Source organism: Chiloscyllium punctatum, chromosome 8 (genome assembly GCF_047496795.1).
Source record: "Chiloscyllium punctatum isolate Juve2018m chromosome 8, sChiPun1.3, whole genome shotgun sequence".
NCBI lineage: Eukaryota > Metazoa > Chordata > Chondrichthyes > Orectolobiformes > Hemiscylliidae > Chiloscyllium > Chiloscyllium punctatum.
The window spans coordinates 48,120,533-48,146,459 of record NC_092746.1 but is presented as its reverse complement, the minus strand read 5'-3'; the positions used below and the strand labels follow the sequence as shown (position 1 = coordinate 48,146,459).

The window sequence follows — 25,927 nt, the reverse complement described above, 5'->3', positions numbered from 1 at the left end:
AGTGGCAATTATTTACAAGATAATTATCGGACTCTGCTGTAAAAAAATTACATCAGTATTCTTGGTAGAACATGGGAGCTTCTTAATTTTGAGTGCAAAAAGACTAATTTTCTATACAAGTGTTGAACAACAAGACAGGAATATTTCTCGTGAATAGTGAGATGTCTGTTTGCATTAATTTGCATACATTAACATTTCATTATTAGATGATCTCAATTCATTTTTATGCAGTTTCCCATTTGCCTACCTGAAACCTGGTGACTCCTGGATGCTGCTAGCTCCTCTAACATCCAGATCTGAAGTCAATCATTCCCATCTCAAAGCAGATTCTCATGAGCAGTGAACAATTGCAAACTCCATCCACAGAGATTGGCATTGAACATGTATCAGTCTTTTCCCACCCTCATGACACACAACCAATCCACTCACAGTATGGTTCTACACTTTAATGCTATGAGAAAGTTAGGACTGCAGATGCTGGAGATCAGAGTTAATGAGTGGGGTGCTGGAAAAGCACAACCAATCAGGAAGAGCTTATGCTCGAAACGTCAACTCTCCCACTCCTCAGATGCTACCTTACCAGCTATGCTTTTCCAGCACCACTCTCTTCTACACTTCAATGCTGCATTTTGGAACACACCAGCATTCCCTTTACACACAGGATCCGGCATCCATTTGACTAGGATACAACTCAGGGTCCTTGCCTCCTCCTTTGGTATTTAATCCTTCATGTCTATTCATTGCTAGCACAATCTCTGCCTTGCATCACCTTGCATTTTTGCACTTTGCCCTCTGAACCAGAGCTTAAAGGATCATGGTACTTCTATCCTGCCTTGCCGTTTTATGGTACTAACAGGCACAAAGACAAGCAGTTTGTCATAGTTGTTAGCAGTGATCAGTCAAGGAGCTGGACGTGTTACTGTATAGCACCATACTGCATCAACACCACACCAACACCATGTACCAGCGAAATATGTGACAAACACACTGCATGTCCTTCAACCAAATGGCACTGTCTTGAGGTCTATGGGAAATAATCCTCAGTATGGTCAAAGTGGACTTTCATCAGTTGGGAGTGCCGACACAGTCAGTCAAGGACATCATCCTCCATCATTCCAGGGCTTGGGTATGGTCAGTCGGCTGCTTGGGGCAACCAGGGTCAGCATGGTCCATACCTTTGCAATCCAGGGAGTGAACCACGGTCAGTGCTGCAAGTCCATTGATGCTAGTGCAGGGAGTTGTGGGAAATTGGTCAGGTTGTTCATCTCACTCAAACTCTCCCTGTCTCTCAATCCAGGAGAAAATAGTCCACAATAGGGCAGAAAGAGATGCCAGAAATTTGGTGTCTCACCCTCTACAAGGAAAGCAGCAACTGAATGACCATGTTCAAGTCCCTGAACTAATACTAGAGGCTTTGCTTGACTTATTGTGCTGACACCTCTGACTGACAGATGTCTCCCTAGACTTTACTGAGGACTGCTTGCCTTGGACTTTGAGAGATGGATTGCTTGTAGCACATACAGTGTGTTTATGATGTAAATTGCTGGAAGATTGTACAGTTGTGAGATTGAGACAGCAAGATAACCAAATCCTCGACTGATGGCTACTGATCAGCATGACAAGCTGCTTGGCTTTGTGTCAGCACTGAACAGTAAGGCAGTACAACAGTGCTGTAAGCCTTTAAACTGTGGCTGAGGGGACAAAATGAAAAAGCTAAGGCAAAGCAGAAGCTGTGAGAATCTAGATAAGTGTTAAATGAATGAGAAATAGTCAGTAAGTAACCCTGGGAGGCAGCCTAGTCCACTCTGTGGGCTGGGTGCCTTTACCTGCACATAAAATCCCAGTATCATTCCAGTGATAGTTGGTAGCATCATCCAAAGTGCAGCATTGAAGTGCAGAAGTGGATAAGAGATGTGTCATATTACAAAGAGGCTGGCAGGTGCTGGAAGACTTAATTCGTTGATGTGGGGGTGCATTGGGCTAGTGCCCCAGAATGTGCCCTGAAATATTGCTGTCCGATTTGGAAATACCTGATTTTCATTTCATGATTTCTCAGCATCCAGTTCTATCCATGCTGCACAATGATAGGAAGCTGCACAGTAATGAGGTGAAATTTGGTGTTAATATCATGAAAACTAGCAATAAGGCCATTAATAGGCATGTCATCACTGTGACGTGAACAACTAATCTCAACGTCCAAAACTATGTTGGAAAGTGCAACAAGTTGCACCTGACATTGAGGTAATCCTCACTCAATGTCTTACGTAATTTGCATATTTCTCACCATAGCTGATGTTATTCAGGCCCTACAAGATTCTGCCCTCTGTTTCTCTCTCCACAGATGCTGCCAAACCTGCTGAGTTTCTTCAGCACTTGCTGTTTTTGTCATTTCCAGCATTGGCACTACTTTACTGTTATACCAATTTTCAACTTACGCATTCAACTGGATCTGAGCACCTGCAAAATAGCTAGCCAACTAAAAGAACCTCCACTGGATATTGACTCATTACACTCTCTAATTCACTTGAACTATGCCAATATCGTTGACTTTATAAGTAATTTATAACTTCTGTACATTTTCTATCTTTCTTGGATGCAGATATGTGTGTGTATGACTGTGTTGCAGACTATTCCTCTGGGATTTTTTTTGAATGCATCAATAAATGCAATTTTGCTAATTAATCTTAAAGAATTTGTTGTAGGTCATTTTAAACAACGTTAATAAATAGACAATTAAAAACCACCTCCATTACAGATAGGAGAGGAACATTGTAAAATAATTAAATTCACCTCTCCTTTCGTCTATAACATGTATTTCAAGGTGCCATTTCAATTCCAGCCTCAGGTGACAGTCTGTGTGGAGTTTGCACATTCTTCCCATGACTGCATGGGCTTTTGCCATGTGTTCCAGTTTCCTCCCACAGTCTAAAGCTGTGGGTTAGGTTGATTGGTCATGCTAAATTGCCCCATAGTGTCCAGGTATGCAGGCTGGGTGGATTAGCCAGTGTAAATGAGAGTGTAGGGTGGGGTTTTGGGTCAGGGTGAGATGGTCTTTGGAGGGTCTATGCAGACTCGATTGGCTGAATGGCCTCTTTTTGTACAGTGGGGATCTATGATTTTCTCTGAACAATCTCACAGTTGTTCCTGTGAGGAGACCTGGTTGCCAAAGATACACAAGCTGTATTTGCACCTATAAATTATCTTGAGCAGAATTGTGTGATATAAGAATCATACTTATTTACAGTAACCTTCTCACATGCTTCAATGTCAATGTCTTTGAATTGCTCCATTGTTCAGTGCAGAACAAAGCTGTTCCATGTTAAAATCAATGAAGATGTCACAGCTTGTAGACAATGGAGTTCTATGGGGGAAAAAAACTCAAAACTTTAGATTTCAACAACTTCTTTAGATTTCAACAATGTGTTATACCAATGATTAATCCATGAGTCAAAAAAACTAGAAGAGGGAGCAATCTTTTGCATTTGGGGTGATTATAACTAATCTAAAGCAATTGATGATAGTGAGTGGATCTATATTGCCAGCTAATTCCTTTAAGCTCATAAACATTGGTCCTTGGACCCTTTTGTCAGTTTTTATGAAGATTTGGAGCTGGAGATAGGAACAAAGTTAGAAATTGAACTAAAATGTGGAGCAAGGTTTACATAATAAAAAAGGCAAATTAAATATGAAGAAATCTAGATAGGTTAGAAAGGCTAATTGCAGACTGGCAAATGGCAGCAGTGCAATGAAAGAAAAATAAACAATGGTAATATCAATGGTAATAAAACAATGGCTCCAGGGTACAGAACACAATACAGGAGGATCTTGGTGGATTTTGCACTGAAACCAGCAGTGTATATTGTGATAGCAATGAAGCATGACAAATAGATCTTGGGATGTGTAAGAAAGATGTGGCAATGTTTTCAGGAGATGAAATTGTATCACGCACTGTGTAGGTCCACTTGGAATATTGTGTCTAATTCTGCCTTTCATCCCACAGTAAAAATATCCAGGGAGTGCAGGGAAGGGCAACTAAACTGACAATCTATTAAATCATCTGAGTTTTGAGAAGCTAAATAGGTTATGATTGTCAACAGTTGGGACAAAGAATTGGGAGAGACATTACTCACACTTAAAATTTCTAGAGGGAATGGGCAAGTTGAATTGCGATCCCCTATTTGAAATTGGAACAAACTCTGAAAAGAGGAGGCAAGCAAATAATTTCGTTGTAACAATGTTCTCCAGATGGTAACAAACATATAGAATAGATTGCTCAAGAAGATAATGAAGGCAATTAAATGAAAACCTTTTTTGAAAATACTTGAAATTATATTTGATGATACCAGTTTTTGGAGGTTGCCAGATGAAAAACACAGTTTTCTGTCTCCTCTTTTCTGTGTTCCTAACTAATTAAAATCTAATCCTGTAACATCAAGGGTTTACAATCTACCCCATTCTATATCCTGTTGCTTTAGGGGATAGACTGTGATGAAAGATCACCTATTATTTGTACTTGCCAGCTGCTTAGTGACAGAAGGCAGCAATATAGTGACACAGTAGTCAAAATAATGTCATCAGCAGTAAAATGTTATCAATGTGTACACTTGCTTTTATTTGTCATCAGTCCCAGCATCTGATGAACAGGTGGTATATTGTGTATATTGTAACATAGTCCAAAGGACTAAGGCAAGCAATGCAAAATGGATACAATACACTGATGATAAGTTGTTATGATTTTTCTTCCAGTATGAATTTTATTTCATTCTATCCTCCCTTAAAAGAGTGATCAATGCAGTTCCCTGGGTGCTGGAACTCCTTTTACAGCTCTTCATGTATAAGCCAGGACAGTGAAGAATGGTGCAGAATTCAACAGAAGGTGATCTAAACCTAACCTCCCTAACCAATAAACAAACTGCACTTCTAGGAAAGATCACTGTAAGCATTGACAGCACTGACTTAATTTTCTCTCTACCTGAGTCGCCAGGACCAATAGTAACACCATAGTTTGCCCACAGCTGAGATGAACAAAGCACAGATCACAAATTGAAATTGAACCTTAACTTTCCTCTTGTGCATGGCTGTTTCAGCAGGATAAATCTGCTGAATCATGGAGGGAGCCAAAGTGATGTTAATTTACTGGCCATCCAGTGAAATCTCAACCATTTGACTCAAACAGATTACATGTTATAGCTATCAACATTTACAACTGACAACCAGTAATGCCTTTGTATTGGAGATATTGGAGACCAAAACCAACATTAGATTTAAACTGCTTGCATTGCTTTGAGATCATCTCAAAGGGCACAATGATCATGTTTTCCAGTTTATAAACAGTGATGGGAGTTTGGAGATTGCGAAATTGACTAAAATGTTGAAAATTGAGGCTCTGAATGTCAGCCTTTATCCTGATTGTTGAATGTTTTTAAAATCCTTTTAGGGACCATTTAAGTTTAACGAAAATTTCCAAACACAGAAAACACAGGAGAAATAACCAACAGAACCATACCATGAGATTTCACATTTTCCAAAAAGAAACAAACTTTGCTCTACGTCAAGAGTTAAAGTATTGTTATTCACTTAATATTATAACTATGAACCGAATTTTATTTTATTATTTCCCCCAAAAAGTTCCTTATGCTGTATTAAAAATAAACCTGAAGGTGTGTCCACTTCTTTAGAGACCAACTGTAAAGAATGCCTTAGCCCTCTAGAATCCATGTTAACTCTCCTTCATAGCTCAGCTACCTTCCGAGATGATATTGTCTGGGGTTATTTTCCTTTTTTTTGACTATGCAACCCTCTTCTTTACACATCTCACACTGGAATGGATGTGTCAGCTCCTTGTTCATATTAAGAGCAGATGTGCAAATGCCTTCCCACAGCTTTCCAAGGTAACTCAGTTGACTGTTTTCTGACTCAAAGTTCTGTGAGGACCACTGTCAGTTTCTTCCATTAGTTGAAAGCAGGAGGAAATTTCACATCTGTTTTCCCTCGTTAAATCAAACAGAGATGAAGTGCATATACAAATATACTCCATATGCTCAATTAATTCAATACCTTTTCTGTTTAAAGGGTAAACTTATCTGCTGATCATTACCCGTGGTTTCCCTCAGACTTGTCAACTACAGCCTATACCACAGCAAAGTTGCAATGCCTCTGTTTGTCCCCCAAGCTTGCTCCTCTCAGCAAATATACAAAACTAGCTTACGGATACTGATAAGCAGATACAGATAACAAAAGAACCTTCTACCCCAACAGCCCATTTCTCTGACAATGCCACATGTTTTGGGATATTTTTAAACAGAAATGCAGGCAAATTATTTTACCTTCCATGACACTCTTTGATTCTGTAAACCACATGAATTATTTATATTGCTAATGCAGTTTTACAATCCTTTCTGCAAACTCATTGGACCAAAAAGCTGCTTGCAGCTTCCTTTGAACAGGAAACCACATACATAATTTAAATACATGTATTCTGTTGAAGTAAAGGCAGACCTTTTGGTTTAATTGTTGTAGTATAGAAGACTCCCTTTTGTTCACAGCTGTCACACTATTAATTTTGGTCTTGAAGATAAACATAAGTTATCTTTTAAGTATAATCATCTCCAAGCTTGCTTGAATTGCCTTTAGGACAGTTTCTCAATCATTATTTTCCATTTATCTTACAATTAACATATTAATTCCTAACACTGAAAGTTATATTCTAAGATATAAGCCATAAACCAGATTTTCACAACAATGTCAATATTTTATGCTACAGAGATTTGCATTTATCACATACTTAAGACCTTGAGCCTAATTTGTCAGGTCACTGGCAATTAACACCTAACGTGATATCTAAACTCCCTCTAGGCTATACCCAGTTCCTGGTTTTATACAGAAAGTTAGTAGCCTAGGGAGTTAACCTGCACCCACATCTCCCCCCTCACTTCCATCCAAGGCCCCAAAGGAGCCTTCCACATTCATCAAAGTTTCACCCGCACTTCCACATATGTCATTTATTGCATTCGTTGCTCCCGATGCAATCTCCTCTACATTGGGGAGACTGGACGCCTTCACGCAAAGCGCTTCAGGGAACATCTCCGGGACACCTGCACCAATCAACCCCACCGCCCTGTGGCCGAACATTTCAACTCCCCCTCGGTCCTGGGCCTCATTCACCATCAATCCCTCACCACCCGACGCCTGGAGGAAGAACGCCTCATCTTCCGCCTCAGAACACTTCAACTCCAGGTCATCAATGTAGACTTCACCAGTTTCCTTATTTCCCCTCCCCCAACCTTACCCCAGTTCCAAACTTCCAGCTCAACACCATACTCATGACCTGTCCAACCTGTCAATCTTCCTTCCCACCTACCCACTCCACCCTCCTCTCCGACTTATCAACCTTCATCTCCACCTCCATCCACCTACTGCACTCTCAACTACCTTCTCCCCAGCCCCATCCCCTCCCATTTATCTCTCCACCTCCAAGACTTCCAGCCTCAATCCTGATGAAGGGCTCCCGCCCAAAATGTCAATTTTCCTGCTCTTTGGATGCTGCCTGACATGCTGTGCTTTTCCAGCACCACTCTAACTTTGACTCTAATCTCCAGCACCTGCAGTCCTCACTTTCGCCTAGGGAGTGTTGCTGAACAAAGAGACCTTGGAGTGCAGGTTCATAGCTCCATGCAAGTAGAGTCACAGGTAGATAGGATAGTGAAGAAGGAGTTTGGTATGCTTTCCATTGTTGGTCAGAGTATTGAGTGCAGCAGTTGGGAGGTTATGTTGCACTGTACAGGGCATTGGTTAGGCCACTTTTGGAATATTGTGTGCAATTCTGGTCTCCTTCCTATCAGAAGGATATTGTGAAACTTGAAAGGGTTCAGAAAAGATTTCCAAGGATGTTGCTAGGGTTGGAGGATTTGAGTTATAGAGGTTGAATAGGCTAGGGCTTTTTTCCCTGGAGTGTCAGAGGCTAAGGGGTGACCTTATAGAGGTTTATAAAATCATGAGGGGCATAGATAGGATAAATAGGCAAAGTTTTTTCCCTGGGGTGGGGGAGTCCAGAGCTAGAGGGTATAGGTTTAAAGTGAGGGGAAAAGATATAAAAGAAACCTAAGGGGCAACTTTTTCATGCAGAGGGTGGTACGTGTATGGCATGAGCTACCAGAGGAAGTGGTGGAGGCTAGTACAATTGCAACATTTAAGAGGCATGTGGGACTAGATTGGGTTGGGATATCTGGTCGGAATGAATGAATTGGACTGAAGGGTCTGTTTCCATGCTGTACATCTCTATGACTCCATGACTCTATTTATAATGTCATAGAGATGTCCAGCATGGAAACAGACCCTTCAGTCCAACCCGTCCAGGCCGACCAGACATCCCAAACCAATCTGTCCCACCTGCCAGCACCCAGCCCATATTCCTCCAAACATTTCCTATTCATATACCTATCCAAATGCCTCTTAAATGTTGCAATTGTACTAGCCTCCATCACATCCTCTGGCAGCTCATTCCATACATGTACCACCCTCTGAGTGAAAAGGTTGCCCCTTAGGTCTCTTTTATATCTTTCCACTCTCACCCGAAACCTATACCCTCTAGTTCTGGACTCCTCGATCCCAGGGAAAAGACTTTGTCTATTTATTCTATCCATGCCCCTCATAATTTTGTAAACCTCCCCCTCAGCCTCCAACGCTCCAGGGAAAACAACCCCAGTCTGTTCAGCCTCTCCCTGTAGCTCAGATCCTCCAACCCTGGCAACATCCTTGTAAATCTTTTCTGAACCCTTTCAAGTTTCACAACATCTTTCCAATAGGAAGGAAACCAGAATTGCACACAATATTCCAACAGTGGCCTAACCAATGTTCTGTACAGCTGCAACATGACCTCCCAACCCCTGTACTCAATACTCTGACCAATCAAGGAAAGCATACCAAATGCCTTCTTCACTATCCTATCTTACCTGCGACTCCACTTTCAAGGAGCTATGGACCTGCACTCCAAGGTCTCCTTGTTCAGCAACACTCCCTAGGACCTTATGTAAAGGTTCACTCAAATTCTCTGCTTTGCTCATTGTAACAGTCTTCATATGGTACACTGCTAGGTCACAAAACCTCTGTCCTCATGCCTCACATGAAGAAGCTTGAAAACTTTACTGTGTTAATTGTGCCAGAGCTTTGGTCATTAGCAGTTGTGGGACAGGATTAGTGCCCTGGTGAAAGAGAAAGATGATGGACTTCTCACACAAGCCAGATACCAAATGGGGTTGATAAAGCAAAAGTGATGAAACAGCAACTCCATTCTAATCTTAAAATATCTCATGTTTCAAGCATATAAGTTACTTAGTAGGTTCACTGCAGCATTTTAACCGGAAAGGTTATGGGAATACTCATATCAACCATTCTGGCAGCTGTAACAAAGACTGAGGTCCGAAGACTGGAAGCCTTTACAGGTAAATTTAAAGCTTCATTTTGTGGGACTTATAGGAGCCTGAGTGCTGTTTGAGATCACATTAGGAAAGTGTAGAGCTTACCACTTAGAATTCCTCATTTCTATGGTGCTGACCATCCAAGAGCCCTGACATGTCCCATTGTAATACATACTTTGTAAAGTCGTGGAACGGTTGAATTTCTGAGGTAAAACTTTTAGTCAAATAGTTGGAGGTTAATGTATGCAACTTTTTGAGATGCTGAATTCCATCACTCTCCAATAGTATCACCACCTGACTGTGATGAATGTCAACTGATCACAGAGTTGCCATGATTTGTCTTGGCAACTCTGTGTTCAGCCAAGATTATCACTGTTCATGCCAACTCTGCCACTAAAGTAAACACAAAAGGAACCAAAAATATTTTTATTATTCTGTAAGACATGAGGAGTTCAATAATTACCTTCAAGTGCCTTTTTTGCAGCAGGCCAAGTATGACTCAAGTGGCACAGGAGTAGGAAGTTGGGATTTTCAGATAAAATTCGAGCAATCAACCTTTACTCAAGACCAACTAACATATATTTTGGACATATATGACAGTTGCTTGCACACAAGACTGGTTTATGATTTGCCAAACAGAAATATGGAAAAATGCACAAAGTAATCTAAAAGCTTTAACCTAAGATAAGGTCATCATCATTTTCATTGTTTTGGAGTATTGAGATGATGCTGAATTGCCAAAATAATGTTTATTTAACCTGGCATGCCCTTTGAGGAATTTAATCTGGTGAATACCCTTTGGAGTGTGACTTAAATACTAGCAAGTAAATTTGAGTGTATCTCTGTGGATGGGCAGTTGCATGTAAATCAGTAATGCTCCCTTCAGGGAAAGGATCTGTTATCAATATCAAGAAATTGCAGGTTATCATTTTCTTTTCACAGATTTGTGTTGGAAATGCCAAATTGAGAAAACTCCTAGCTCTGCAAACATGACTCAGGCGAAAGTGCCATAGTGTTCCAATTTAGATCTACTGGATTAGGTTGCAGGTATTAACTGAAGTAGGGTTTACCATCCCCGGAAGTAGTTTGGAGGTAGCCAAAGAGGATGTCTGATATGGAGGTGGGTTGTATAAAAGGCCAGTCTGGATGATGCAAGACTTCATAGCTGTTAACAAACAATGAGACAATAATTTTCTCTCAGTCCCACATTTTTCACACTCTCGCATTCACCTGTACACTCCCCATGCCCTAAGCATATCAAAGGAGAAAGTGAGGACTGCAGATGCTGGAGATCAGAGCGGAAAATGTGTTGCTGGAAAAGCGCAGCAGGTCAGGCAGCATCCAAGGAGCAGGAGAATCGACGTTTCAGGCATACTTTCCTCATTCCTGAAGAAGGGCTTATGCCTGACCTGCTGCGCTTTTCTAGCAACACATTTTCAGCTCTAAGCATATCAAACCCCACCACTTCATAAACCCTACCAAAAACCCATATCTCATACCTATACCCCTTAATCCAACATCTAGGACACTTAAAATACCCTGGGACAACTTGGTGCTAACTCAGGTCAACCATATATTCCACACAATACCCTTTAACCTTAAAACCTCCATGCCAACTCACTTGGAACCCAACATACAATATACCTGGATCTTTTGTTGAGATGAAGTAAAATAATGTGTCTCTTGATGAAAATAACACTTATAACTGATTAAAAACCCATTCACTACATTTAACACCCTTCATCCACTTATTTCCGAACCATAATAAAAGCAATCCTCTTAAATTCTTAGTCTGACTTCAAGACGTTATAAGCACTTGGAGCTGTCAATCAAACAGTGAAGTGATAGGTCTCACACTGTGATAATAATAAGTTGTGAAATTATTATCATGGAGCGCAAATTCTGTAATTATAGTCCACATGCCTGTATCGACAGACAGAATGAAATTGCTGGCTCTGTTTTCTTTGCTGATTCTTTTCCTAAAAGTTTAAAGGCCATGTGATTTAAATGTCTTGATTGTTTGACACTTCCATTGACCGTAATAGGTCCTGTGACAGGTTGACAATTCTATCAACAGCTTGACAGTTCCCATGAGGTTTATAGCTCTCGTTAGTTTGATCACATCCATATCTACTTTTAACGATGTCAAAGGCCTTCCAATGAGTTCCTTACCTCTCCCTAAAACACTATACCTCTCCCAAAGGTATCCCTGACTTTACCAAAAGGATACCCTATCTCTCCAAATACAGCTGGCATCTTTAGATCTTTATCTGCATAAGGGGTAAAGCCTGCAACTTAGGTTTTGGATATTCCACTCATGAAAATTGAATCTACTTGAAGGCAACTGCACTTTAACAGAGGAAGCTGCTTCACTGAACTGGAGATATGCCAAGTACAACCCACATTCACTCCCCTGTAGCCCAATAAAAATAATGCATGCTAAGTTTGGGAGGAAAGATTTCCCGGATCCGGACTATAGTCCTATTTTCACTAAGCTGGAGAACCTGTCCAGCATCAAGAAAATTCAAGCCTTAGTATTTTTGACACTTTGAAGGATACTAAATCTCAATTTAATTTGATTTGAGTTATTGTCATCATGTGTACCTAAGCACAGTGAAGGACTTTGTTTGTGAGCAATACAGGTAGATCATAGCAAGCAAGAGCATACAGATTAGGGTGTTTAGGGTGCATTTCATATAGCTTTTTAATTTATCATCTTTTTAATTAGTTTCTTTGTCTCATGCACACTACCTATAGTCCACAAGACACATAGAGCTCCTGGGTGTATCCCATTCTTGTCAGGATAGTTTTTCTTCAAGGTTATTTAATGATGGTAGTTGTAATAATAGATTTCATAAGAATTCCTACAGATTTTTTAAAATGTTAAGTTCATACCTGTTGCACTTGATCTGATGAATACCTTTCTGTGGTATCTGGTATCAAATTGAGGGTTCGATTTTTATAATTTGAACATTTATAAAATTGAAAAAATAAATTCACAAGAAATATTTTTTCTGATGGTAATTCTGTGGTGGAAAATAGTGACCTTTCAAAGGGAAAATAAGTCAAGAAACATTAAACTCAGATTCAAAAAAAAGAAATGATATATCATTGGAGATGAAAGTTGAAGTCAGGCAAGCCTCATGAAGAAAATCATTCACAGTGGGACTGAAGTCAAAGTTATGAGACATATATGTATACAGTGATTTTTATCTTTATACTTTTTAATATTGCATGATCTTCACAAAAAAAGATAAAAGAACATGAGCAGTATCGATTCACTTACATTATTTATAATGTGATAGTAGAGCACAAATTGCTCAGTTGTTAAGTACAAATATTAAAAATACCTTTTTTAGTGCACTTAGCATTCAGAATGTGGAATGTTTTTTGGGAAATGCAGCTGGGAATGGAATGTATAACAACCTTTAACAAGCAAATAAGTAAATATTTGAAAATGAAAAGAGAATTGTATAAAGGCAAGATTAGAAAGCTCAATAGGTGGCTGTTTCGGAGAGATCATAGAAAATAGGAACAGGAATGGGCCATTTGGTCCATTGAGTTGGCATAGCTCCATCAGTTAAAAGGTTTGATTTCTACATGACAGGGTGTAATCATTGGTGTTCCCCATAGATATTAACTGGGCCCACATTGATTACTGTGAAGTTGGATGTGGAAGTATAGTTATATATTACATGAAATGTGATGAATTTGGGTTAGCTGTCAAAAAAAGACAAAGGAATACCTGATAAGTGGGAGAATACTGAGGTGTAGAGAAGTGAAGGACCTTGAGGTGAACACCCACAGATCCCTGAGGTAGCAGGATAAGTCATTACTTTGTTTATGAAAGCATATTTACTCTGCCTTTATTAGCTGAGGTATGCGCTATAAGAGCAGGGAAGGTTTACAAGAACTGTATAAATCGATACTTGGAGCAAGCTTGAGTACAAGCTTGAGTTCTGGTCACCTCATTTAAGAAAGGTTATGATTGCCCTCGAGAGGGTAGAAACAACATTTAGAAACATGGAAAATATGAGTTGGAGTAAGCTATTAAGGCCTTTGAATCTGCTCCACCATTCGGCATGATCAAAGCTGATAATCCACCTCAGTTCCCTGTTCCCACTTTTTCCCCATACCTTTTAATCATCTTTAGTTCTGAGAACTATAACTAACTCCTTGTTGAAAATATTCAATGTTTGTCCTCAGTGATGATCAATCGGTACCACACTATCTCTCAACTCTGATCTCCACCATCTATAGTCCTTGCTTTCTCCAATGTTTTGTCCTCAACTGCTTTCTCTGTTGGAGAATTCCACAGGCTCACCATTCTTTGGGTGAAGAAACTTCTCCTCATGTCAGTCCTAAATAACCAACCCCATGCCTTTAAACTGTGACTACTGCTTCGAGGCTCTCCAGTCACCGGGGATATCCTTACTGCATTTACCCTCCTGCCTGAAATGAAAAAGTGCAGCTATGTGGAAATGTGAGATAGGCTGGAATAGTTCTCCTTGGAATAGAGGAGACTAAGAGAAGATTTGATTGATGTAGAAAATTGTGAAGTGCCTGGATAGAGTGGATTGGATGGGCCAAGTTACCTGAGCAGAAAGGTCAGTGTATTGGGGGCATTAATTGGTACAAGGATTAGAGCAGAGATGAGGAACTATTGCTTTCACCCAGAGGAAGATAAGAATGCAGAATCCTCTGCCTGAGAGGCTTGCAGAGTTAGAAACCCTTAACTCATTTAATCCTCCGGGTGCCTGTCCCTGTGCACAAAGTGCTCCTGCTGCAGCCTTTTGATGGTAATTGATGCAATGTAGGGCTGCCCTTCTGGTGTGCCCTGCCATTCAGTAGTAGATTGTCAGGATAGTCAGGATAGCAGATTTCAGATGCCAGTATCCATAGAGGAGAGGTGTATATGCCTGCTGCCTGTTGGTTATCCTTGAGCTGTGGTTTGGTCATCATCAACAAGGAGCAGCTGAGTCTGCTAGGTACCCTCTGGTTTCTTTATTGAGCTTTCCTGATGTCTGGCTTGTTTGGCAAGTTTGAAAAGGTGGGAGGCTGAATATAGGTGTGATGAGTTGTGGCATTAACAATGTGTTTAAACAGTTTTAATCCCTGTCAATTGATATCTTATTGCTGCTGAACAAGAATCTCCTCAGGCCTTTTTGAAAGCCCAAATGATTGACTGTGATGATGTCAGCATTGAGGAAAGCCTCGCTGACTTCTCGTCCATACCCTGACAGACAGTTTACTGTAGCCCGTATCACTGACACCATATAAGATTCTCCCCTTTGATTCTATATGCATGTTTTCAGATATTGCTAATTGAGGAAGCACTAATTCTATGGATGTTTCAAAGGGATATAAATTAAGCAAGGCATCAAATCTATGGTATCTGGAATTCAAAGTTTTAATAATCCACTAAAAGTTATAATATCCCTGAGATGTTTCAGGTGTGAAATGAACTGCCTTCAAAATAGAGTCACTGTTGTAATTCTGGAAAGCCAATTGCATACACAAACACAGTGAGATAAATGACCAAGTAGCTTGTTTTGTTGTTGTTAGTTGTGGTATAGGTTTTACACAGAATACCTTGTTCATTTACATTTGAAGGATACCATGTCATATTTTTGATCCACCCAAGTTAAGGCCTCAGTTTTCATGACTCATGTAGAACAAAAAAACATTTATTAACGTAACAGTCTGTCAATATTGAATTTAAATGTCAACCTTGTTTTATGATCACCTTTGGAACACAGCTTGAACCCACAGCAGATTTCTGGAGATCACAATGCAACCAATGAGTTAAGCATAGCTCTCTCACAATCATAAATGATGATTGCCAAATTGTTCAAAATTTGCACGTAATTAATCATCTCATAAAGCATGGATATTGCAGCAATGAGTTGAATAAAGGGACAGAAGGTTTTGGCTGGTACAATGCACCAAAATTATAGAAGTCACATGATACCAGGTTATAGTACAACAGGGTTGTTTGAAATCACAAGCTTTCAGAGCGCTGTTCCTTCAGGTGACGAAAGAGCAGTGCTCTGAAAGCTTATGATTTCAAATTAATATGTTGGACTATAACTTGGCGTTGTGTGACTTCTGACTTCTGACTTTGTCTATCCCAGTCCAACACCAGCACCTCCACATCACAACAAAGTTATGTGCTCTTTTTTCCACCATCAAGATCTGTCTCAGCTTTTAACTTATTTCGTCAAAGCAAAATAAAAGCCAATTTCCAATCATTTTACTCATCGTGAGCATCCAGATGTTTTCCAGTTCTTGAATGTATAAGAAAGGAAAACTGGTCAGTGTAAATTGAAACAAATGGCAAGATGGAGTTTACCTTACATGTGGCCTGCAGTGTTCAGTTTGGGGTGATGTTTGTGGTGGCTTTATGCGGCCCCAATGACATCCCAAATTCTCCAATGATGGGGAAGATCCCAACAGACTAATTTGCAGAAATGGGTTTGATTAGGTGGAGCAATATTGTCAGCTCTAGCTAGTGACTGGGTCTGAGATCTTTTTGGGTGCTCGTGTTGAACAAACCCGACAGCAGACCCCATACATACATAAAGTGCGAATTGAGATGCAAATGCAAAATGCATCAAATTGGTGGAGTCAAATTTTAGTCAATTAATCAAACCCTAATGAGTCAAAACATTAGTTATAAATAAAATTGATATACTAAAATTTATATAGTGATCAGTGTAATCTTCACAGCATGGGTGTGATATTTCCATTGTATAACTCTTTAATTTTTAGTATACTGTTTTTGGGGTTCTGTAATAGGCAGGTATTCTGATCCACCAGATTATCACTCGTGAAAATTTTAATTTGTTCTCTACATTTTTGTCACATTGTCCAATTAGCTCTAAGAATTTCACAGAATGAATTGAGATTTCTTATTCTTCTGGTAATCTTTCTTTCACTTGAACATTTTCAGATGGTCCCTATGATTTAATGGTGAAATCTGAACCACGATTCAAAGTTAGTGAAGGAGTGTTCACTGCTGGTAAAGGAGAGCCAGTCTGGTTTAAATGTTCAGCAAATTCCAACCCACCAAATGTCTACTCGTGGTTTCAGAAAGCTGACAACAAGACAACACCCATCCAGTGGGGGCCAGTGTTAAATATCAAGTCTGAGAAAGTACCCGACAAAGCTGACTACATGTGCTGTGTCTACAACAATATCACTGGCAAACGGGATGAAACTCAATTCACTTTCATACTCTCTGCTACTGGTATGTACAGACTTATTGATATGAATTCATTAATGGCAATTTTTTTTTAAAAATGTGATCATTGGTATCCTTAAAACTAATTTGAAGAGTCAAAAATAGAACATCACTTTGAATGACAGATTCATTAATTGGAAATGGAACTTAATGTGAATGAAATTGATGCCACTGTTGATCATGTGTTGAATAAGTTTCATTCTCAAAACAGACAATGGAATTATTTAGTAGTTTGAATGGTGCATATACTGGAATCATTACAGTTTTCCTTTATGGAATGTTCACTCGATCCTTACTTACAAACAACTGAACTGATTGTATAGCAAGGATCCCTGATCTGAAACATGAAAGTAAAATACTGTGGGTGTTGGAGATCTGAAATAAAAACAGAAAGAGCTGGGGAACTTCAGCATGTGTAACATCATGATGGAGACGTAAGCAGAATTAATGCTTTGACTGGAAAATTGTGCTTTGGGCATCCTCACAGTCTGTTCTACTTGAAATTCAGCATGTCCATAAAGACTGTCAAATTTTTACAGAAAGTATCCTATCTGGATGCATCACGGCATGTTATGGCAACTGCTCTTCTCAAGACCAAAAGAAACTGCACAAAGTTGTGCGCACAGCCCCAGTACATCACACAAACCATCCATTGACTTCATCTATATTTTCCACTGCAATGAGCATATTCAAAGACCCCTCCCACCCTCTGGTGTATAAGTACAAATAGATTCATGAATAGCTTCTTCCCAGCTGTTGTCAGCCATTCGAACGAACCTCTTTCATGTTAATGTTGATTTCTCACTGCACCTTCTCAGCAGCTGTATCATTGTATCCTGCACTCTGTTCTGTTACTGTGATGCACTTGCATAGTATGATCTGCCTGTAAAGCACATAAGACCTCACGTTTCACTGTACTTTGGTGCACTTGACAGTAACAAATCAAAATTGCTCCCCCGCCCCCTTAGACAACAGCATAACAACCATCATTTTTAGGCACTACTGTTCTAAAGAAGAGTCAAGTCGGACTTGAAATGTTAACACATGCTGCTGGACCCATTAATTTCCTACAGCACTTTCTTTTTTTTTATTATCCCTGATTTTACATCCAGGCGAGAACTAGGAAATCACCCTAGTCATTGAGTGGGTCACTTTAGTTTTGTTTTGAAGTAACAGCTACAGTAAAGCTCAATGAACCCAATGTCATGTTTCTGTTTATTAATTTATAATGTATTGCTAAAATACCTTCTTTATATTATTTTTGAAATGCATGAACACTTACACTTACATTCTACTTAGAATTCTAAAACTAGACCAGCAAACATCCACATTCAATTTTCAAGAATTCAGTACCGATTTTACATGGAAATACTTGATGTGTCACACCACAGAAACAGACCCTTTAGTCCATCTGGTCTATGCTGGTGTTTGTGCTGCACACTTTCTCCAAATCCCATTTTGATTCATCTCACCTGAGCAACATATTCCTTTTTCATGTAGTTAAAAATCACGCAACACCAGGTTTATTTGGAAGTCCTAGTTTTCAGAACACTGCTCCTTCCTCAGGTAGCTGTGGAGCAGGATCATAAGGTGCAGAATTTATAGCATAAGATTACAGTGTCATGCAACTGAAACAATATATTGAACAAACCTTGCATGACACTGTAATATTTTGCTATAAATCCTGTGTCTTATGATCCTGCTCCACAGTACCTGAGGAAGGAGCAGTGCTCTGAAAACTAGGACTTCCAAATAAACCTGTTGGACTATAACCTGGTGTTGTGTGATTTTTAACTTTGTCCACCCAGCCCAACACCGGCACTTCAACATCATGGTGACCTTTTTCATGTATTTCACTTCTAACACTCTATGTGATGGTGAGACTGACATTCTCACTGCTTTTCTTAATTTCTTATTAGATCTATAAGAAATTGTCTTATATTTATGCTTCAGAACCATATTTCCCCATCTTCCTATAGTAAGAGGAAATATTTTCTCTTGTTTGACTTTATTCATCCTTGTTTTGCTTTTTTTATTGTCTGTGAGGCTATGAGTTTATTGTGCAAAACAATAGTGAGGCTGTTTGAGTTCATTAGAGATAAATTGGATAGCCCGGGAGTATGCATTCTGGAATTTTGAATGAAACACAATGAACCCAACCCAATTGAATGCAACAACACTGCATCTTCATATTTCCTGCTCACTGTCATGATTTCTGTGTGTACCTATGTTAACCATTTTGATGATTGACTGGACATAGCAGCACAAGGGCCATTGTTGTTCCTGGCCAGCATCACTTAAAGTTAACTTGTACCTCTTTTAGTACAGGTGTATGATGGGTGCTGGGAATCCTTTGTAAGCTTCATTTGACCTGATAAAGAAAGAAGAATGTCTGAATCGGGATAAGCAAATGCCAGCTTTTTATTTCATGTTGCAATAGATATGTTGATGAAGAATGTTGAAAGGAAGGTAGATGTACTGACCTCTTGAAGGTCCATCAAAGCAATGAAGTTGCTAGCCGTTGAGTGCCAGAGTAAGGAGAGGGAGAGAGAAAGAAATCAAAATAGAAAAAGAGAGAAAATGAAATGGAAAATGAGAGAGATATTGTAAGAAATAATGGTGAAACTAATGAAAGGTCAAAGGGGCAGGGGCAAGGTAATAAAAAAGTCTAAGGGAGAAACAGCATTAAAAAGAAAACCAAAATCCACGTCAGCAGTCAATCATTAGTCAGTCTAATTAATCCATGGTTGATGAGTCCTAATGCAGCTTGAAATTTCTTATTTTCAAACATCTTTGAGCTTTGTTATTTGTCCTGCTTCAAAACCAGCTACAGTTTAGCAAAGAAGGGTTGGCCATCATAGATAGTTCAGTGCAGTCTCTTCCCAGTTTTTTATGCAAGAGACAATTTTATTCAATCAGGCTTTCAGTTTATCTGTTAATTTTTTTTTCTGGGTGTCTTCTATGGTCTTTGGCCATGCATCAGTATACTTTGGCAGGTAAGTATTTTCCTTATTCTTGCATAGAATATAGATATGGTTGGAAAGGCCTGTATCTGATGCAGAGTCCTTAAATGGGTTGGCTCTGAAGACTATTTCAGAAGGCAGTTAAGAATCAGTCGCATTAATGTGGGCCTGGTATCTCAGCTGATTGGTCTTTCCCGAGGAGACAGTGTGGCTGTCTTACCGGCTCTGTAACCAACAGGAAAGATTTCCGCCATCTCCATAAAATCCAGCCTGGAGAGGTAATGGAAATCTATGGTTTGCAGCCACAATAGAGGGAAAGAATAGCACAGATGCCAGCTCACCAAAGGGCAATTTTGCACATGGAGTTCTGCAGCACAGGATTCACTTGATAACTTGTTAGAAAAGTCACCAAAGTTGTGAAATCAAGTGAGAGTGCTGTAACCTCATCAGCTTTCTCTTCTTGTTGTTCCTTCAATAGAATGTTCAAGTAAAGATTGATTAGAGTTAAGAGAAAAAAAATACATTACTTGGTCTAGTTCTGTATATCACCATCTGATGGGGAAGATATGGAAAAGCAAATATACAGGGAAATAATAGGGTAGTGCAAAATCTATTATGTAATGATAATGTGACGCTTTATTTAAACATAAAATAAACTAAGATATTGATTGTTTAAAGAGCAGAGAAGGAGAACTTATTTTTAAGTGTGTTCAGGAAAATATTTTTAATCAGCACATTTCTAACATAACACAGAGTGAAGCATTACTGGATTTGGTTCTGAGGAACAAGGTGCATTAAATGCCAGTAGGGAAACATTTAGGAAAGAGTGATGATGTTATCATAAGGTTTTGCTTAGCTGTGGACAAGAACATGAAGAAATCTAGACTAAAAATATTTAAATACAAGAGGGTCAATTGCAGTGTGTTGTGAACAAATATGGAAAACCAGGTTGCCTTTAAAGAGGAAGCAGTGCAGGGATAGTCAAGATAAATTCACACAGGAAGGTTAGGGCAGCTAAAGGAAAGTTTCCTAAGTGATAACAAGAGAGTGAGAGTTAAAGCATTCAAAAGGGTATATGTGATAGAGAAAAAACAATAGCGGATTCTGGAGATCTGAAACAGACACAAAAATTACTCAAAGAGAAACTCAGCAGGTCTGGCAGCATGTGGTTTCTGTGACCCTTGTTCAGAACTCAGATGCAGAAAAGCTGTGAGTTACCAGCAATTTCTGTTTGTATATGTGCTGCGATGTCAGGTTAGAAATTCAATTGAGATCAACCAAGCTGACTATGGGAGTTTAGATGGAAAGTAAAGAAGGAGATGACAGAGGCCGAGAGACAGAATGAGAAAAGGACTTGAACCTGAACCTTTGTCTGTGAATTGGGTGCACACAATAGGGAGAATTCCTGGCTCTACAAATCCAACTTTTAAAAATAGCTATCCAGACTCAGACATTGGAATTTGAGGCAGATGACCCTGGAAGAATTGAGGAAGATGCTGGGTGAGGAGGCAGAAGACTTGCCTTGGGACTCTAGCTTTCAAGCCTCGATCAATCTGGTCTTTAAAGGCAACAGATCAATCATGGGTGACTTTAACCTTCGTATATTTGGCAAAGGAAGCCATGTGGAAGAATTTGTTTGTATAGTATTTTCAGGACACTTTGACAGAACAATATGTTGTGGATTCGACCAGGATCAGGTTATATTGCATCTGATGATGTGTAATGAGACAAGTTCAATAAATTATGTCAGAGTAAAAGATCCACTCAGAAATAGTGATCATTACATGGTATAATTTGACGATCAGTTTGAGAGGGAGAAACTTGGGTCAGAAACAACTATGCTAAACTTAATTAAGGGTAATCACAAAGAATGAGAGCAAAGCTAGATGAAATGGACTAGGAAAGAACTTTAGTAGCAAAGACAATTGATGAGCAATGGTAGAATATAGGTCATAGTTCACAGCAGAGACATCTTCTTGTGTGGAAGTAGGATTCTAAGAAGGGAACTAAGCCAAGCATGGTTAACCAGGAAGGTTAAGAACAGCATCAGATTGAAAGAAAAATATACAATTTGGTAAAGATTAGTGGTAAACCAGAGGATTTGGAAAATGTTAAAAATCAATAAAAGGAAATTTAAAAAAAAGAGTGAAAGGATAAACTTTGAGTAATATCAAATAACTTAACGTCAAGATGGACAGCAAAAGCATATTTAAATATTTAAAAAGGAAGAGAGAAGCCAAGGAACATACACCCCTTAGAGAATTAGGCTGGGCAAATAATAATAATGAGGAAACTGGAAACAGCAGAGATTTGAATACCTATTTTGAATCAGTCTTCACAGTAGAAGACACTAACAGCATTTCAAATAATGATGTAATATTGAATATGTTATTCTGTACCAAGTCGGGGGCAAAGAATAAGAGGAAATAAATTTAATAACTATTTCTGACAAAAAGTACGTGGGAAACTAATGGGGCTACAGATTGATTAAGTTCCTGGATCTGATGGGACTGCAGAAATAATGGTTGCCATTGGGACTAATCATCCAAGAATCCTGAGAAAATGTTACAGCGTATTATAAAGGAAACAATATCAGAGCATTTAGAAATACATGATTTAATCAAACAGAGTCAGCATGGTTCACAAAGGGGAAATCATGCCTGACACACTTAATAGAATCTTTGAGGAGGTAACAAGCAGGATAGATGGGGAAGCTGTAGATGTAATATATTTGGATTTCTAGAAGGCTTTTGATAAGGTACCAACTTTATGCTACTTAATAAGGTAAGAGCTCATGGTTTTGGACGTAGTATAAATCAAATCTAATAACCCTTTAGAAGTAGAGGTTATTCCTTCATTTGAAGTGACTACTAAGGCAAAGTTTTACATAATTTAGAAAACTAATACATGAAGCATATGAAAGGTTAAGGAAATAGGTGGGCAAGTGGATTTATAATAAATTGATTGAAGTAAAAAAAAAGTACATTTGACACAGGTATGATAGCCAAGGACATCACTACAGGAGTTCCCCAGGGAAGTTTTTTATAACCAGACATCTCCATTATAAGATTAAAATGAGGATTTTACTAATGATTGGATAATGCTCAGTATCACTCTGACTCCTCAGACATGCAGCAAGAGTTGGACAATATTCAAATTTTGACTAATAACCAGCAATTAACATTTGAGACACACAAGTGCCAGATGATAATTACTTTTATCAAGAGAATTTAACACTGTCTACTTAATTTCCAATGAACCACCATTGCTGAATTAACCACCATCAACATATTTGAGGTTAAAATCCACCAGAAACTTAACTGTGCTGGTACCACTGGCTGTAGCTTTAAGAACAGACCAGAGACTACAAGTATTTCTGTGGTCACCACATCTCTGGATGTCTCCAAGTCCAGTCCACCATCTATAAAACACAAGTCAGAATTATGATAGAATAATCTTCATCTGTCTTCATGAGTGCAGTTTCTAAAACATTAAAGGTGATTGACACTGTTCAAGACAGAGCAGCCACTGTTTTGGAACCTTGCCCATTACATGACAGGCCCTTGAGTAAGGTTGCACAGTTTTTTATGGTTTCAGACAGAATGCCCCAAATTATCAACCCCCAGTTTATTTTTATTAGTTCATGGGATGTAGCCATTGCTATGTAGACCTTTGTTAACTCCCCATTGCTAATTGTTCAGAAGGCAGTTAGTCAATAAGAATGGCAGATTTCCTTCCCTCCACCACCACTTTCTCACAGGCAGTAATAAATTAGCATAAAGTGCTGACAGAGTCAGAGATCACACAACACGAGGTTACAGTCCAACAGGTTTATTTGAAATCTCACAAGCTTTGGAGTGCTGCCCCTTTGTCAGGTGCAGGTACCATTCACACCAAAGACTGCCGACTCAAAGTGAAGAGGATCTCCAAGAAGATCGCGCACATTGACACAGACATCAAGTTTCTGCAGAAATGCAAGAAAGCAGAGAAGGTCCCAAAAAGACTACAGATCACAAACCCACTCAAGTCAACCTACGACTCAGACTATGCTGAGAGACCCTGTCGTCACACCTCTCACAAACTGATATTTTTTCTCTTCCATCCAGTGACAAATGACAATGATAATATGACTATCAAGATCTGTGCAAGACTTGAGCTTTAACTTGAGATCTTCCTTAACTTTATTACTTAGTCACTCAATGTGCAAACTCATTTCACGTATGAAAGAAATTCTTGCTTATAGTGCTACATTCCATATTCTGCATCCACTGCTGGTATGAAGGGGCTGTCTTACGAGGAGAGGTTGAGTAGGTTGGACCTGTACTCATTGGAATAAAGAAGAATAAGACAACATTATTGAAAAAAGACAAGATTCTTTACACACTTGACAAGGTAGACATGGAAAGGTTGTTTTCCCCTGTTGGAGAATCTAAGACCAGAGGGCATAATCTCAGAATAAAAATGAGGAGAAATTTCTTCTCTTAGGCCATATTGAATCTGTGGAATTCTTTACTGAAGCAGGCCACAGAGGCTAGGTCATTAAATATATTCAAGGCTGGGATAAACACATTTTTAATGAGGAATTGAATCAAGATTGTGAAGAAAGGCAGAAAAGTGGAGTGGGTGATTATCAAATGAGCTGTGATTTTATGAAGAGACAGTGCAGACTTGATGGATTGAATGGCCTACTTCAGCTCCTAGGACTTACAGTTTCATGGTCCCTGGGCATGGCATTGCATACATTCTTGTTTTATATTCTTTCGGTAGGATCACTGCCTCTTATTTCAACGTCTTCAATGAAAAATTGTCAAAGTGAAACAATTATAAGAAGCAATATTATAGGCTAATTGGGTTCTCATTACTTTGCCACCATTCAGGAGAATTATATAAACTGATTGTCAGCAATGAATCGGCTGCTCTTTTCACACTAACCTTATGTTTCGATGAAGGCTTCATTTTGCAGGGCAGGTGTATTTTACGAGTAAATAGAAACAGCAGGTGCTCATTGTTGGTCATGTGTTTTACAATCAGTGCAGGCAGGAACTCCATGGTAATATTTGCACTACTCAATCATGTTGCAACCAATCAACTTCAAACAGAACCACAGAGTTTGAGACAAAATGACCAATGTGATTGTAATCTCAATGCAGACAACATAGGTCTAATTGCCAAAAATCTTCTTGCTATTTAAATGGGTATCACTTGACATATAAACAAAATTGACACATCTCCAAAACTCTGTATGTCATCTTAATATAGCTCCATATCTCACACTGCAGCAAAAGCTCTCTCACAGATGTACTAAATAGTACAATGCCAATCAATAATGTGGAAAATAATGTGGAAACAATAATTACTGTTGTGAATCTAAGTTGCTTGCTCATAACTCATATAAACAGTCTTGGAGTATTTATTATTATAAGGTCTTCACTTTGCAAGCTCTGTGGATGGCTTTTAGATTGTCTTTATTTCAAAGTTTGGGATATCCTGAAGACTGCAGGAACCCTAGTTACAGAGTACATTAATATCCAGGAATCTTCCACGTTAACCACATGACGGACCCAGTAAAGCTCAGCTCGGATGAGCAGATGATGTTGGGGAATTTACCCTCATACCCAATGTTGCAACCACCTTCAGGACATGAAGATTGAATGTTTCTGGCTGTAGGTGTGGTGCGAGTATATTATCCACATATCACACCAATAAATGAAAATGGAAGAACCAATGCATCATAGAGTTTGATCTTTGCTGTGAAAGAAACAGCATGCTTTTTCCAAAGTCTGTGAGTCAGCTTGCCAAATGCTGAACTCGCTTGCTAGGTGATGGTTCATTTTTGTCATTCAGTGTAGTTGGAGGTGACATTCCCAAAATAGTGAAACTTTTATACTAAATGAAGTGGTATATTATGTATTGAGACTCTGGAATCCTGGAATACATGGCTATGGGCAAGTTATTGCAAGATCTCTGTCTTTCTTCAGACGTCTTGTCATGCCAAAGTGACCTGGGGCTAGTATACATTCAAGTGGAGAAGTTTCTATCTTTAAAATGTTTCAACACTTGAAGGGAACACTGTCAAGAGTCTTCAGGACAAGTGAGCATAGCACAGGACCAATGTCAAGAATGATCTATCATCTAAAAACAACAAATGCTGGAGATAACAGCAGGTCAGGTGGGATCTATGGAGAGAGAGCAATCTAACATTTCAGGTCTGGATGACTCAATCTGTCATCTAATACTGACTTGTCATGCAGTGTTTGTAATGGTTATGCAATTGAAGTTTGGCCTCACATCAAACATGAAGCAAA

General features: G+C 39.1%; 1 protein-coding gene across 2 annotated transcripts in view; it reads left to right on the top strand.

Moving 5' to 3' along the window:
- Positions 1–25,927, top strand: part of hepacam2 (HEPACAM family member 2) — a 107,902-nt gene that overhangs the window by 33,961 nt on the left and 48,014 nt on the right. For both annotated transcript variants that reach the window (XM_072574952.1, XM_072574951.1), the window contains exon 4: positions 16,369–16,665. In XM_072574952.1, coding sequence (XP_072431053.1) covers positions 16,369–16,665 — 297 coding nt within the window. The remainder of the gene's footprint in view (positions 1–16,368; positions 16,666–25,927) is intronic.